The following is a 13,094-nucleotide window of genomic DNA, read 5'->3' as shown; positions in this document are numbered from 1 at the left end:
TATCCTTTTTAATAAGCATCAAGATTATCAGTGTGATTTTGGTCTTACTAACCTTAATTGCCCTAAATTTAAACTATTTTTGCAATTTTCACTTCCTCCCGCAATTTCTCCACAAGAAACGGCTAAAATCACCGCAACTTCCATCCAGGCATTTTAGGTCGCAACAGTCTCAAAAAACCTCGCGAAATCCTGGTGGGATTGATTTTCTACCTATCTCTTACTGCCACTGGAAAAAAAACAAAAAAAAAAAAATTCCCTACCGACCCATGGCCTCAACTGACAACCAACAGGAACCAAACCTTTTTTTTTTTTATGCCTAGGGCAAATTAATTTACGAAACCAAAACGTGGGTCATAGTTGTCTAAGCCTCTATTGCGTAGCCTGTTAAAAACGTCGCCAGATAGTATTAAATCGGTTGTTTTCTGCAGAAGCCTACCCAAGGCTACAGATTAATTCTGAACAGTTATTTCTCTACTGGCTCAATTATCACACCACTGTTTTGATTTGCGTACTTGCGTTACCCCCAACACTGACAATAATGTAGCAAATTTAGATTTAGATTTTCGTTACCACCGTGTAGTCAAGCCTTAAAGGAACACGCCACTCAATGTCAGTAGTAATATATGTTCTTACCTTAACTTTCACGAGTTGAGTCATACTTCTCCCGTGTCGGTACGTGCACTCAAACGCTCTGGTGCGCGGCTGGACTGTGTTAGCATGTTGCTATGCTAGCGGGCTTTGCCGTAACTAGCCGTAGAAGTAATCAAAAACATCCACGTTTTCCCGACTTAAATATAGTTGCACGAGTAGTTGATAGAAATGTCTACGGCCACGCAACATGAAACGTGGCGATTTTCAACCATAACTGCATAGCAAAACGTATCATCCATCAGCACCAAAGTTTTTTGACCAATTTTCAAAACCGCACCCGCCCACCATCCGCTGGTTGTTTTAATGTAGGCTATATGGGTGATGCAGCGCTGCTGACGTGAGGCTAGAAAGCCCTTGCCTGTTCTAGAAAGACTGATCCAATGCAGCAAATATATTAAAAGGCTAAAGTCGTACATTGGCTATGTTGTAGCCTATCCCCAGAATATCAGCAGCAAACTCAGTCTCTGTCTCGCAAAACAGTCGGCCTGTTGCCTATTCTGCCAGCTTGTGACAATATATCGTCCAAAATGCTTGATTGCATTGCATTCTCCACATTTTTAGCTAAATTTTCATGTACCACATCAGCATTTTTGTTCAGTGAATCTTTTGTAAATTGCTTTACAATTACCGTCGGGCCTATAGGCCTATTGCCTGGCTTGCCTCAGCTTCGGTCACGTCCTTTTACAATTTTTATCATTGTAATAAAGAGAGCAAAAAGAAAGAAATCCTTGATAAAATAACAAGTCATTCACATTATAGGCTACTTTACGCACTGTTATGTCAGGGTGACTGACAAGCCTGTTCTGAAGACTCCCATTAATTTTGACTGCACGGGAAGAGAGCGCGTCTTTCAGTCAGACAGCGCAATTCATTTTATAGCAGGCCGACTACTGACATTGGGTGGCGTGTTCCTTTAAGCCATACCCAAGTAGCCTAAATCGAGGTAATGTTTAATTATGCATGATTTATTTTGTTATTGAATTTGTAGGCTGGGATTACGCTCGGCAACAAGTATATTTAATGGCCTCCTGCTTTTTCAGAAGGGCCGGCAGGCAGAGCGAAGTATTTCATATCAGTCGATATCGATAATTATTGATTTTTAAAAAAAAATCTATTTCAGATAAGGATCAGAAGTACTTAAACTTAACCTTCCTCTGATTTTAAATCACCTCAGTTATCAATAAAAGCAAACAGGGAAAAGAAATAACACAATCATGAAAAACACTCAAATAAATAGGCTAAAGCGTACTACATACTCGCCGCACCCGACCGGTAGCGCGACAACGTGACGTCAAAATTGCGTAATTTCCTCTGTCGCACAAGAAATTTCAGCCTTGCGCAGGCAGGTCGTGCACAGGAGATTTTTTTTCAGATGCGTGCGACAAGCAGGATGAGCTTGAAGCCAGGGAGATCAGGGAGCATGCGTGCCTCTATACAGACATCAACCACATTCAGGCATTTCATATAGCCTAGCCCACATCTTAAATAAACATGTTTGAATAGTCAGTTTGAGAAGAGAGGGAAATTAACCTGGCTAGGTTACCAGCGAGAGTTTGTGATTTTTAAATAGTTTGCTGGATAAGTTAATGAAGCTACCAGAGAGCGGGAATTAAGATGAAAGATCTAGGACCCAGGGACATGCCAATAATCCAGCAAAAGGTAACAAAGATATTTATTTTCAACCAAAGACCTGAAAAAAATCTCTTTCCACCTCAGGAGATTACACAAACTCATCTCTCAGCACCAGCTAGCTAAAATTTCCCTCGGGATGAATAAAGTATCTATCTATCTAGCTGCACACACCTTGGAAACTAGATGGTAATGATGGTAGTTGTGAATAGCAGCAACCGAAGTCTGAAGTATCATCACAGAGGGTAGTTTTTACTGCCATTGAGGCCAATGCCAATTCAGGACAATATTGCAACTAGTGTTGCGTCCACCACGTGTTGAGGTAGGCCTACTTCTATCGCCTAATCTGGTAGAGTTGCACATACTAGCTACAATGCAAGATATATTTAGCCTATTTATTTATGGATAACGTAAGGCGGCGTGTGTGTTGCTTTTTAATTACCGAATGTTCTATTGAACGTATTTTTTATTGATATCGATTACATGTCTTTTGCGATACTTATTGCTATCGTTTTATCTCCCAGCCCTAGTGGCAGAGCGACGCACAGTGGCTGAAAGTGGTACTAAAGCTTCACGCAGCTTCATGCAGCTTCACGCCTCGTAATGCGCGACTGAAGTGGTCATTTGAAATCGATGCCCACTGTATATTCTGCATCAAAAGTTGTGTTCTGGACAAGGGAAGTATTAAACTGCCACCTTCTAGATCTTTCTCCTAACATATCACAACAGAATGTGGTTATCAGCGCATTGTGATCAGACAAAATTGCTGGTTCTATTGTTATTGTGTGGAACATTGCTTTAAGCTCACTAGAACACAGAATATAGTCAATGCGGGAATGGGTCAGGTGGCTTGTGGAAAAAAAGGTGTAATCCTTGCTTGTAGGATTGTGCATCCTCCAGATATCTATAAGATTATGTGATTCCACAACTGCTCTAAACATGTCTGATGTATGTTTTTGGGCCTTTGTGTGACTAAGCCCTGATCTATCCTGATTTAAATCTAGCACTGCATTCATGTCTCCCCCTATAATCAGTGAATATTCATTGAGAGAGCAATTCATTGGTTAGACGCAGGAAAAAGTTTTCGTCATATAAAGACGGTGCATACACTGAAACACAGGCTATTTTCCTATTCCTTATTGTGGTGCATATATAAGATATCCTGCCTGATAGATCTTTACTACTTTTATCTACGGTGAGGGCGCATTTCTGCGACAGCAACACAATAGAGCCCTTGGTTTTGGTGTCGTCACTAGATGCAGCAGCAATCTTGTAGTATTTATTTTGTAAACGATTTAAATCTCTTTTACGTAAATTTGACTCTTGTATAAGCGCTACATCTATATTCTTTCTTCTTAAGTAGTCCAGGAATTTGGCTCGTTTGATCGGCCCATTTAGCCCCCTGATGTTAACTGAAAGGATTGAAAGTTCAGCCATTTTCAAAATATACACGCATACATGCTTCACGTACCCTACCGGAATTCACTGATACATTTATAGCAAAGTGTGAACTGTTAAATCTAAGCAAGATGTGGTAAAAACGTAAAAAATAAAACAAATCCCCTAACCCTCTGAGACCGCAAACCCCATCCCCTATCTGTAAGATACATGGCCACATTAAACGCAGTTCGCGCTAACTCCAGCCCACGACTGCCCCCCCCCCCTCCGTCTAAAGTCAGGTTCGTTGAAACTGGTCTAGTGAACTCTTATGCTAAACATGAACAACGTTACAAAAATCCTAAACATAGGTCTAAACCAGCTAACAAGTTATATAATAGGACACACAACCCAACCTGGTTGGAGTAACAAACATAGATTAGGCTATAAGATGAACATTCAGTATCATGTTCTTTCAGTCTAGTTAAATGTTTCCGTCAAATCTTGGCTCCAAAACTTACATACAGTGCCCTCGAGTCAAACTGTTGGCAGCTAGCACGGTAGCCCAAATATCGTTAGTCCATAGCTGCTGGGTCTGCCAGCTCTGACTCTGCCGCTGGCTCCGGAACCAGATGTGAAGTCTGTTGTGTGGGTGTCTCGTCGTCCTCTGGCTCAGTCGTCGGTACCAGATCTCCAGCAGGATCCAGCTGCAGGGTGTCCTGCGTGGATGTCGCGTCGTCCTCCATATCCAACTCTTGACAGAAAACGTCTGCATCTTTGGCTGTAGTGAAGGTTGAACTCTCTCCCTCTATGTGTCACTCTCAGGGTAGCCGGGTAGATAAGAAAGTTTGAGATGCCTTTAGCATGTAGTTTACGCTGTGCCCCTATAAACTTGACGCCGCTGGATAGTGAATGCGCTGTAGTCAGGTTTAAAGCATAGCGTTGTTCTAGATCACGAATAGGCCCTTTTTGCTGTGCTTGTCTTGCTCCTTGAAGAATTGCTTGGCGGTCCTGATATCTCAAACACCTAAAAATCAGCGTACGTGTTGAAGTACCCTTGCCATAGATTCTGTGTGCTCTGTCAATTTCGTTGATAGCCCTGTTCTGTAAGGAAGGGATCCACACTGGTAGTTGTTCTTGCAGGAATCTGACTGGGTTGTTATTTTCGCTGCCCTCTTTTAGTCCAATGATGCGTACATTGTTGCGTCGAGATCTGTCTTCCATTTCGGCTAATTTATGCTCAAATTTCTTCTGGTCATCAACACAGGCATTCACTAGTTTTTTCATCTGCCTGTTATCCCCCTGTGTCTTGTCCATTCGTTGCATCAGATCACGTACAGTAGTTCCCTACATCTCAAGCTCTGTCCTGATGTGTTGCAGCGAAGTGTTAATTTCTGTTAGCACGTCCTTTACTGCCTTGTGGACCACTGATTCAAGCACACTTTGTTGCTTCTCCAAGACCTGAGCGATAATGTCCTCCATGTTTAAGTCCGCACTAGCATCAGTCGCCACGTTAGCAGCCGCCATGTTAGCAGATTTCTGTTTCTGAATAGATAACTTAGACGACAGAGTTACCTGCTTTCTTGCGCTTGAAGGCATTTCACTGAGTCACTGTTATAACTAATAAAACGATTTGATGTCAAAGAAAAGTAAATAGACCTGGTTTTTCAATGAAATAAGGAGGTGAGTGAGGAGCTCTAGCTCTCAGCGACCATTGCGCTTGTTGGTCACATGATCTCTCCCAAAACTACCTAAGTTAAAGAATGTAATTGCATGTGTTGTTTATTTTGTATATAAGTTAATTTGGTGATTTTGAGTTTAAAGGAAAGAATTGTTGGTTGATGTTGTCTTCTATGTTTATTTTGTTCTTTTCAGAACTGCGCTGTGACAAAGTTATGGACACATTTAGTGGATATGCCTTGTGTCTACCGAATCTCACTCATCTCAACGCTCGTCACTTTGGAGATCACAGACTTCCTCTTTGTGTAGAAATAAAGGTGAATAACTGCCGTTTGTCATTTAACACAAAGTTAAATAAGGGATAGTCTGCCAGTATTGGAAAATAAGGGTGAATGATTTTTTTATTATTTTTTTTTATTTCTTTCCCTGATCGGACTTGTATTCCAATGTTATGATAAGGGAACTTGCCAAAATGACAAAATAAACATATAATATGTCTCTTTAGAATTTATTTGTTACCATTTCATCGCTCCCATTAAGTCACAAATAGTTTGCCACGTAATTTTGGTTATTAAATCATTTTCCTTAGGGTCACCCCGTGTTGGGGTAAGCAAAAAAAACGACAAAAATGGATTCGACCAAACCAGAGATCTGCCCTGGCTGCTAGCGCTTCGAAATTAGCTTATAATGCTAACATCTGGGGGCATGCTATTTAACCATGTTTGGGGCCTCTAAACACACTCAGAAACCCATTCCCAGACCTATGGAACACAAGTTGGTTTCTTACGAGACACCACCGTGCTCGTTTAACTCAAATAGTGTCTTACAAGTAGCTGACTGAGCTGGTAAACTGTTTTTTTGATGAAAAAGCTGTTGGCCAGGTGACGTCAGACTTAACTGAATAGAACTTCAAAGCTTCAGATGTAGCATATCAACATATTGCTTGCTGACTTTCTCTCTCAATCAAGTTTAGGGTTGGGCACCGAAACTTCCAATATGTAACCGGCGCTGAGGCAGATGGTAGTAATGACATCGAATAACAACGTGGATTTCGGTGCCTCATTTCGATGGATTTCACTGCACGTCATGCGCCATCTGTAACATCTTGCTTTGATCGCACCACATTATACAGTTAGCTAACATAAACTTGTACACGTCAAGACATACTGTATAAACAGAGGGGTGCACCATATAGGCTAGTGGACCGTGTCTGTTTTGTGCATAGTTGCTGTTAAAATGCCTACTAGTGCTGGGAATCTAAATACTTCAGCACTGGCATATGTAACATGTTAAAAAATGATTGCGTTTTAAGGGGGAAGACATCGGTTAAAACCTAGAGATGCACCGATATGGAATTTTAGGGCCGATAACGATAACCGATATTTATTGGTTTGTTGTGGCCGATACCGATAGGATTTAATATTACTCTTGAAAAAAAATTGTGGAAAGTGATTTGGGGAAAGCATTTAATAAGCATAATTTTATTGCAGTTATTTTACCTACCACCAAATGATGGACAGAACTCATAATAGTCCTCAATAGTACGGCAGTCAACAACATAACAGTAGCCTAGCCCTACAGTATGTGTGGCTCCTTTAAGTGAACCTGACGTCAGTGAATTGCGAGCGAGTGGCTAGAGAGTTTGAATCGTTTTCATTTAGGACTAAATGCTCATAAACGGCTCAGCTTGGAATAAGCTACAGTATAGCGACCAAATCAGAGTTTGTGAGGGAAACTTAGGTTTAGTTTCAACTGCGTGTAACTGAATAAAGCTGCAACTCCTTAGACTGTATCTTATGTCCGTCTACTCTGTTGCGCACAACCTGCTGCAGCAGAAATTAAAGGAGTTAGCCCGGAAGGTTTTAATAACTTATTATGACGACCTGTCTGGAACTGAAGCACGAATGGTTAGCATATTTCTAGGTAATAATACAAAACCCAAGCTAAAGTAATGCAAATATAATACTAGAAACACAACTTAGAACTAGGCCTACTTATGTACTCGTCCCACTAACGAGTTTGTTTATTTGTTTCCCCGACCAGCGCGGTAAAGTGCAAACACACCAGCACAAGACGGCTCTAGATAGGGCTGAGCTCCGCTCTGTTAAGGTTAAATAGCGGATCATTCACGAGAGGATTTTGAGATGCACAGATTCCCAAATGAACGCATATCCACAGATTTTGTTAGAGTGGTGAAATACATTCACACCGCTGACATTATATTGAGGAAAAAGTATAGCCAACAAAGCTCAAGTAGCTCAGTGTAGCCAGATGGACTTTACGTAGGCCTAAATTAGGAAAAATATCGCCGCAAATTATCGGCCAGAATTCTGTTATTGGACCGATAATAATAATTTTTTCACTTATCGGCTAATAATATATCTGCCGCCGATATATTGTGCATCACTATTAAAACCCAAACGATACCCAACCCTAATGAAGTTCCATTGTGACAAGTGAACCTAATGCTTGTGAAGTGATCTGAAAGATGACTTAAATCGGAAGCACAAAACCTGTTTCCATTGTCAGCAGTCAGTAATTTTTGCAGTGGATTTATAGAATTATCGGACATCCAAATTTTCGGAAGGTCCGTTCATGAACTGCAGCATTCTAAAGAGCTATATAATAAGTAAGGGAGAACGGCTGCCGAGCTGTCCCGTTATAGTTAATGGACGAGGCAAAGGTAAAGAGTTTCCTTCGCCCGTCTCGGCGTTATCCCGCTTATTACCTGGTACTGCTAGTGATATCATATACTTATACTTCAAACATACATTCAAACCCAGAAGGGTATTAGATTAAAGCAACTGGCCTGGTATGGTATGATGGTACTTAAATGATTTCAGATCAAAATAGTGTGCTTCTGGCCATTAAGCAGTAGTTTACTCGTAATAGGAAGAAACAAATCTGAGGAGGTTTGAATTACTATTTGAAATCAGTGAAAGCACAGGGTGTGCCTCTAGGCAAGAATGAGAGGGGAACTGCCAAAATTAGAAGAGTGATTCGGACATTGAGTTAGCCAGGAATCTTGTCACATGCTTTTCAGATGAGAAATGCCTGTGTGTGTCACATGTTTTGTGTACATTTATTAACTCATCAGGCTTAAGCACTCAACATGCATTCTGAGGACAATATATTGAATATATTACAAGACTAATTATTACTACTGATCAAATACTTTTTTTCTCCAGCCAAAATGTGGATTTCTTCCTTTTTCGGGGCATGTCACTAAGGAATGCAAACGCAAAGTGTGCCGGTTTTGCATGCACCAACATTACAAGGTAAGCTCAGAATAAACTCATCATAGTACCCTCAGCCCTCCATCCTCTGAAGTTTTAGCATTCAATGACGTGTGAGCTGAACTTTAAATCCTTTGCTGAAGTGCATGTAGTTTGCTCAACAAAATTATTACATGTAAAGGATGTGTTTCTAGCAGTGAGAGATATTTTAAAGAAAGTTGGAGAATTTTCTGGCCCCACTGTTGGTTGAGTACTTAATATGCACCACAGCGCTGGAACTACAATAGGTCCTTGTGATTCATGTTTTGACACCTCTGCAGTTAGCCAATGGAAAGTGGAAACGACAGAGTCGGTATTGCCCCTTGGACCTCTTCTCAGGGTGAGTGCTGTATTACTTCACTGCACTTGAGACATTAAAATTTAAAAAAAAAGAAACACCGCATTTCAAACTGAATTTTCATTTGTTGCCGTAAACCAAGCATCATACAGAATGTTAAGAAAAGTAAATCTAATGGAAATCAAATTAGTGTTTTTTTTCTTTTCTTCTCTGTGTTCTTTGCTTGATGGAATTTGAGGTGTCTGGGTGGAATATTAAAGGAACACGCAACCGTTTTATAAAATTGGGTTACTCACAGTCTCCCCTAGAGTTAGATAAGTGGGCAAAAACATTTTTGTCTCTGTGCATGCGTTGCCGTAGTCCGGTAGTGCCCCCGCTAGGTTAGCTTAGCATAGTAAATAGAATCCTTTGTAGCCAGATAGTACGTTGTGAATAAAAGTGAGCCCAAAAAAAAATTACTTCTTGTGGCCTCCGTCTTCACAACGAGTACAAACGGCAATGCCGATTAAGACGAGGTGATCTCCCAGGCAGGTATTGACTTGGGACTATATTGGGGCGAAGCACCGTTACTTGGGCGCAGAGATATCATGCAACACATCAGTACTTTTCTCACTCGCTACAGCACGGACAATCTCTGCGCCCAAGTACCGTATTTTCCGGACTATAAGTCACACTTTTTTTCATAGTTTGGCTGGTCCTGCGACTCAGCTGCAACATATATATATATTTATATATATGTTTTTTTCCTCTTCATGACACATTTTTTGACTGGTGCGACTTATACTCCGGTGCGACTTATAGTCCGGAAAATACGGTAGCAGTACTTCGCCTGTGCTTCGCCAGAGGGATTAAGCAAACATACAGACAACACTGCAAATGCACAAAATAACACAAGCTTGCATTAATAGGCGATTTTAGTGACTAGTTGTTTACCTTCTCTTCTGAAGTATTTAGAGAAGTCCGCAAAATAGGCTACAGATTTTATTTTAAGGTGAAAAAGAAAATGGAGAGTCCTTACTGCAGCTTGTAAATACGAAAAGGTAAAAGATTGTGGCCATGTGCAAGTTCAAAACTGTGCAATTCACCACTCGGTGAGTTGCACAGTTTTGAAAATGAACGTTAAGGGTTTAAGGACATGTTTGTGCATGCCCATAGCCAGCCACTCTGAATCAGTCAAAGGCGATTCAAAACGAGGCAGAAAGTCGAGACCGGACCCATCGTCAAAATGTTGGTGTCCACCACTCTAGTTCATCCAAACAAACAAGAAAAGGGACTCAAAGTGCTAAATACTGGAATTATCCTTTAACTTGTTCCTCCCGTGAATGTGATGAATAAAAGGAAAAAGTGAAAACTACTCTTATTGTTCTGAAATTTTGCATCACTAAAACAAATTTTGAATGTATTCAGTCAAGATGTATGTGAACTTCAGACTACCTTTTTTTAAAATGAATTTAAAACACATTTCCCCAACTTCTTTATGTCTAGGAACAAACAGAGAATGTACATTGCAATTAAACACCTTCTTGAGGAACCACAAAACAACTTTAAAATCTTTAAGGTGAGTGTCTTACTGAGTGAGTTTCTTCGATATTATGGATACCTGTTGTTGAAGGCTTTCATAGCTGAGTGAATATCCAGCCATTTTTAGGTTGTATGTCCTAGATCTGAGACATCTTTTATAGATTTTTGGAAGAACTGCACATCGTATAAGAAGTTGAGTCAGCCATATTACTATATCTCTATGTAACGCTTGGGGCCCTAATTTAGATGACGGCCAAGGTGCAAAGTCTTAAGTCCAGCTATAGCTCATTTAATAACTAGGCAAAATGTATTTGATACTTTAAGCAAGATTCTAAGCACAAGCATTGGTGGGTCAACTTGCATTCCAAAATGTACATAATATGTATATGTGACAGTCACCCCAAACTCCCAAAGTATGCATGTGTGTCAAAATTAATCAAGTTCAAAAGTCTATGGTGTATGGTATACTACGAAAAGTATGGTATGCTACGAAAAATATATACCATGGGGTGCTCAGTGTCCCTCTCAGCCAAGGGGTCCTTGGGCTGAAAAAGGTTGAAGACCCCTGATCTAAACCATGAAGCTACATTAACATAATGCCCAGTCAATGCAAACACACAAACTCACGCACACGCTTCCAAGACAAGATACAAAGGACATAAAAGTAAAAGAGAATACCCAGATTTTTAGAACAAAAGTTCTCTCTACTCACGTAACTGTTGACAATAGGCTAGGTAGCACCGGCTGAAAAAAGGCTAGGTCTCTCAGTCAGCTGCCTCCTCACAAACGACTCCAATGAAGGGACAGTCCTGGAATCTGTCCCCTTGCCGCCGCCTTTCCTTTAACAAGCTTTAATGTGAAGTAATTTCCAGTACACCTCCTTGCGATGGGCGGACCGTGAAGTTAGCAGTGTAGCTAGCGGAGAATCTAAAAGTCCATAGCTAGCTACTAATTTAAAGTAACCATATGTAAGATTGTGGCCAAAACTGGTACTGCAATCACTTTCAAAATACTGAAGAGTGGTGTATCCCCTCCCCCTCCCCCCTGACTCGAGGTTGCCAACCCGGATGGCGAAACACTACTGACTTTGTGATTACAGGGTTCCTACGCAGTATGGAAAACCTGGAAAAGTATGGAATTTGATTTTAGTAATTTCCAGGTCTGGATAAGTATGGAAAAAAGAAACAAGGGTTTGGAGAAATATTTGTGTTTCCAGACTATTGCATTTGCAGTACTAATCACATCACTCAGGTCATAATGAACCATTCCTACTGTTGTGTAGCTTAACTGTCAAGATACAACTAAAAATGACCAAGCTAAATGGACGAATATTAAGTGTCATTTTTTTAATTCACTTCAGTTGTCCATACCTTTGTTTTCACCGAGTTATCCCAAACCAGAATTGGCCGCTATGTTGAGAATATGGTCAGAAAAATCTAACGAAGTTTTTCAAATTTGAGTATGGAAAAAGTATGGAAATTTGGAATGGAAAATGTGTAGGAACCCTGTGATTAGTAGATAGGTGGAGGGTGGCGCATCAGGCCAAAACACAACATGACATGACAAAACACAACATCAACATCAGTTGAGGGCTGCAACTTCACTTTTTAAATGACAATATCCTGGCCGGACTACTGTTGTCAGTGATATAAGTATTGGAAATGAACATGATTTCTTAATGTCTAGTGACATATCAGGGCCATTTTATGATTAATTGAAATATTTTTCTTACATACGGTTCCTTTAACACCCCAGTGAAAAAAAATATTGTCCTTAACCCATTGAATGCCGCGCTGTTTTCGGAAGCTTTGGCCCAGAGTGCCAGCAATCTTGATCATTGTTAACGATTTTTGTAGATATATACTATGGCTTGTTTGAAAGGTGAGACTTTAAGCTCTCAGTGGGTACAAACCGTTTATTTCTACATGCCTCTGTTCCTAAGAAATCCCAAGCTAAACAGTGGCTAGTTTTCATCAAAATCCCTGTTTTATTTCTCGAAATGGAGATGTAGCGTCTTTGAAATATGAAGTGTTGCCTGTAAATGTTCCGGGAAGTGACCTAGTGAGACCTGGCGAGACTGCCACCTAGTGATAAACCCACGAAAATGGCCTGGTTTTGACCTGACGTGCATGTGTCACTGATTCAACCCAAAGCGGCAACCATCAAAAGCAGAGTTTTAAGATTAAATGTCCAGATAAAATGTCCAGATTGTGCGTTGTCGTGGGTTTTCGATCATCATATATTTCATTTCCATTCATCACAGAGTTCCCAAAATCACATATAAGGTGTGTTAGAGTGTCTAGTTTCGTAATGGAAAAAAAAAAGCTAAAAACGTAATATTACGTTTTTGGCACTCAGCGCATGGGAAGGAAAAACGTAATATTACGTTTTAGGCACTCAATGAGTTAAAAGAGGAATAATGTCCCAAAATAAAACCTTGTTGAAAACTGGAAATCAGATTGACATTCTTTTTGGTCTAACAAACTTTGTCGTTTTTTCACATGCTGTTGCAACAACCAGTAACGTTAGAAAAACTACAACACCACTCCGGATCTAGCTAGACCGGAAACTAAACAATACGCACTGACGAATGGAATGGAACATTGTATGTGCTGCATGTACATGCCCCCTTTTAGGGGAAAGATGACTATTTGGATATAATG

The 13,094-nt window shown here is 40.4% G+C and overlaps 1 protein-coding gene across 2 annotated transcripts in view; it reads left to right on the top strand.

The window, feature by feature from the left end:
• The window catches only part of ippk (inositol 1,3,4,5,6-pentakisphosphate 2-kinase), a 134,051-nt gene that overhangs the window by 73,509 nt on the left and 47,448 nt on the right, over positions 1–13,094 (top strand). For both annotated transcript variants that reach the window (XM_076269094.1, XM_076269093.1), the window contains exons 5-8: positions 5,533–5,654; positions 8,526–8,615; positions 8,894–8,952; positions 10,396–10,468. In XM_076269094.1, the coding sequence (XP_076125209.1) occupies positions 5,533–5,654; positions 8,526–8,615; positions 8,894–8,952; positions 10,396–10,468 (344 nt within the window). The remainder of the gene's footprint in view (positions 1–5,532; positions 5,655–8,525; positions 8,616–8,893; positions 8,953–10,395; positions 10,469–13,094) is intronic.

This window comes from Alosa pseudoharengus, unplaced genomic scaffold, assembly GCF_046254945.1.
Source record: "Alosa pseudoharengus isolate Yale_2024_CS ecotype anadromous, Long Island Sound unplaced genomic scaffold, YU_APseudo_1.1 YU_APseudo_1.1_scf_5, whole genome shotgun sequence".
NCBI classification, from domain to species: domain Eukaryota; kingdom Metazoa; phylum Chordata; class Actinopteri; order Clupeiformes; family Clupeidae; genus Alosa; species Alosa pseudoharengus.
This window is presented reverse-complemented; position numbering and strand designations above follow the sequence as displayed.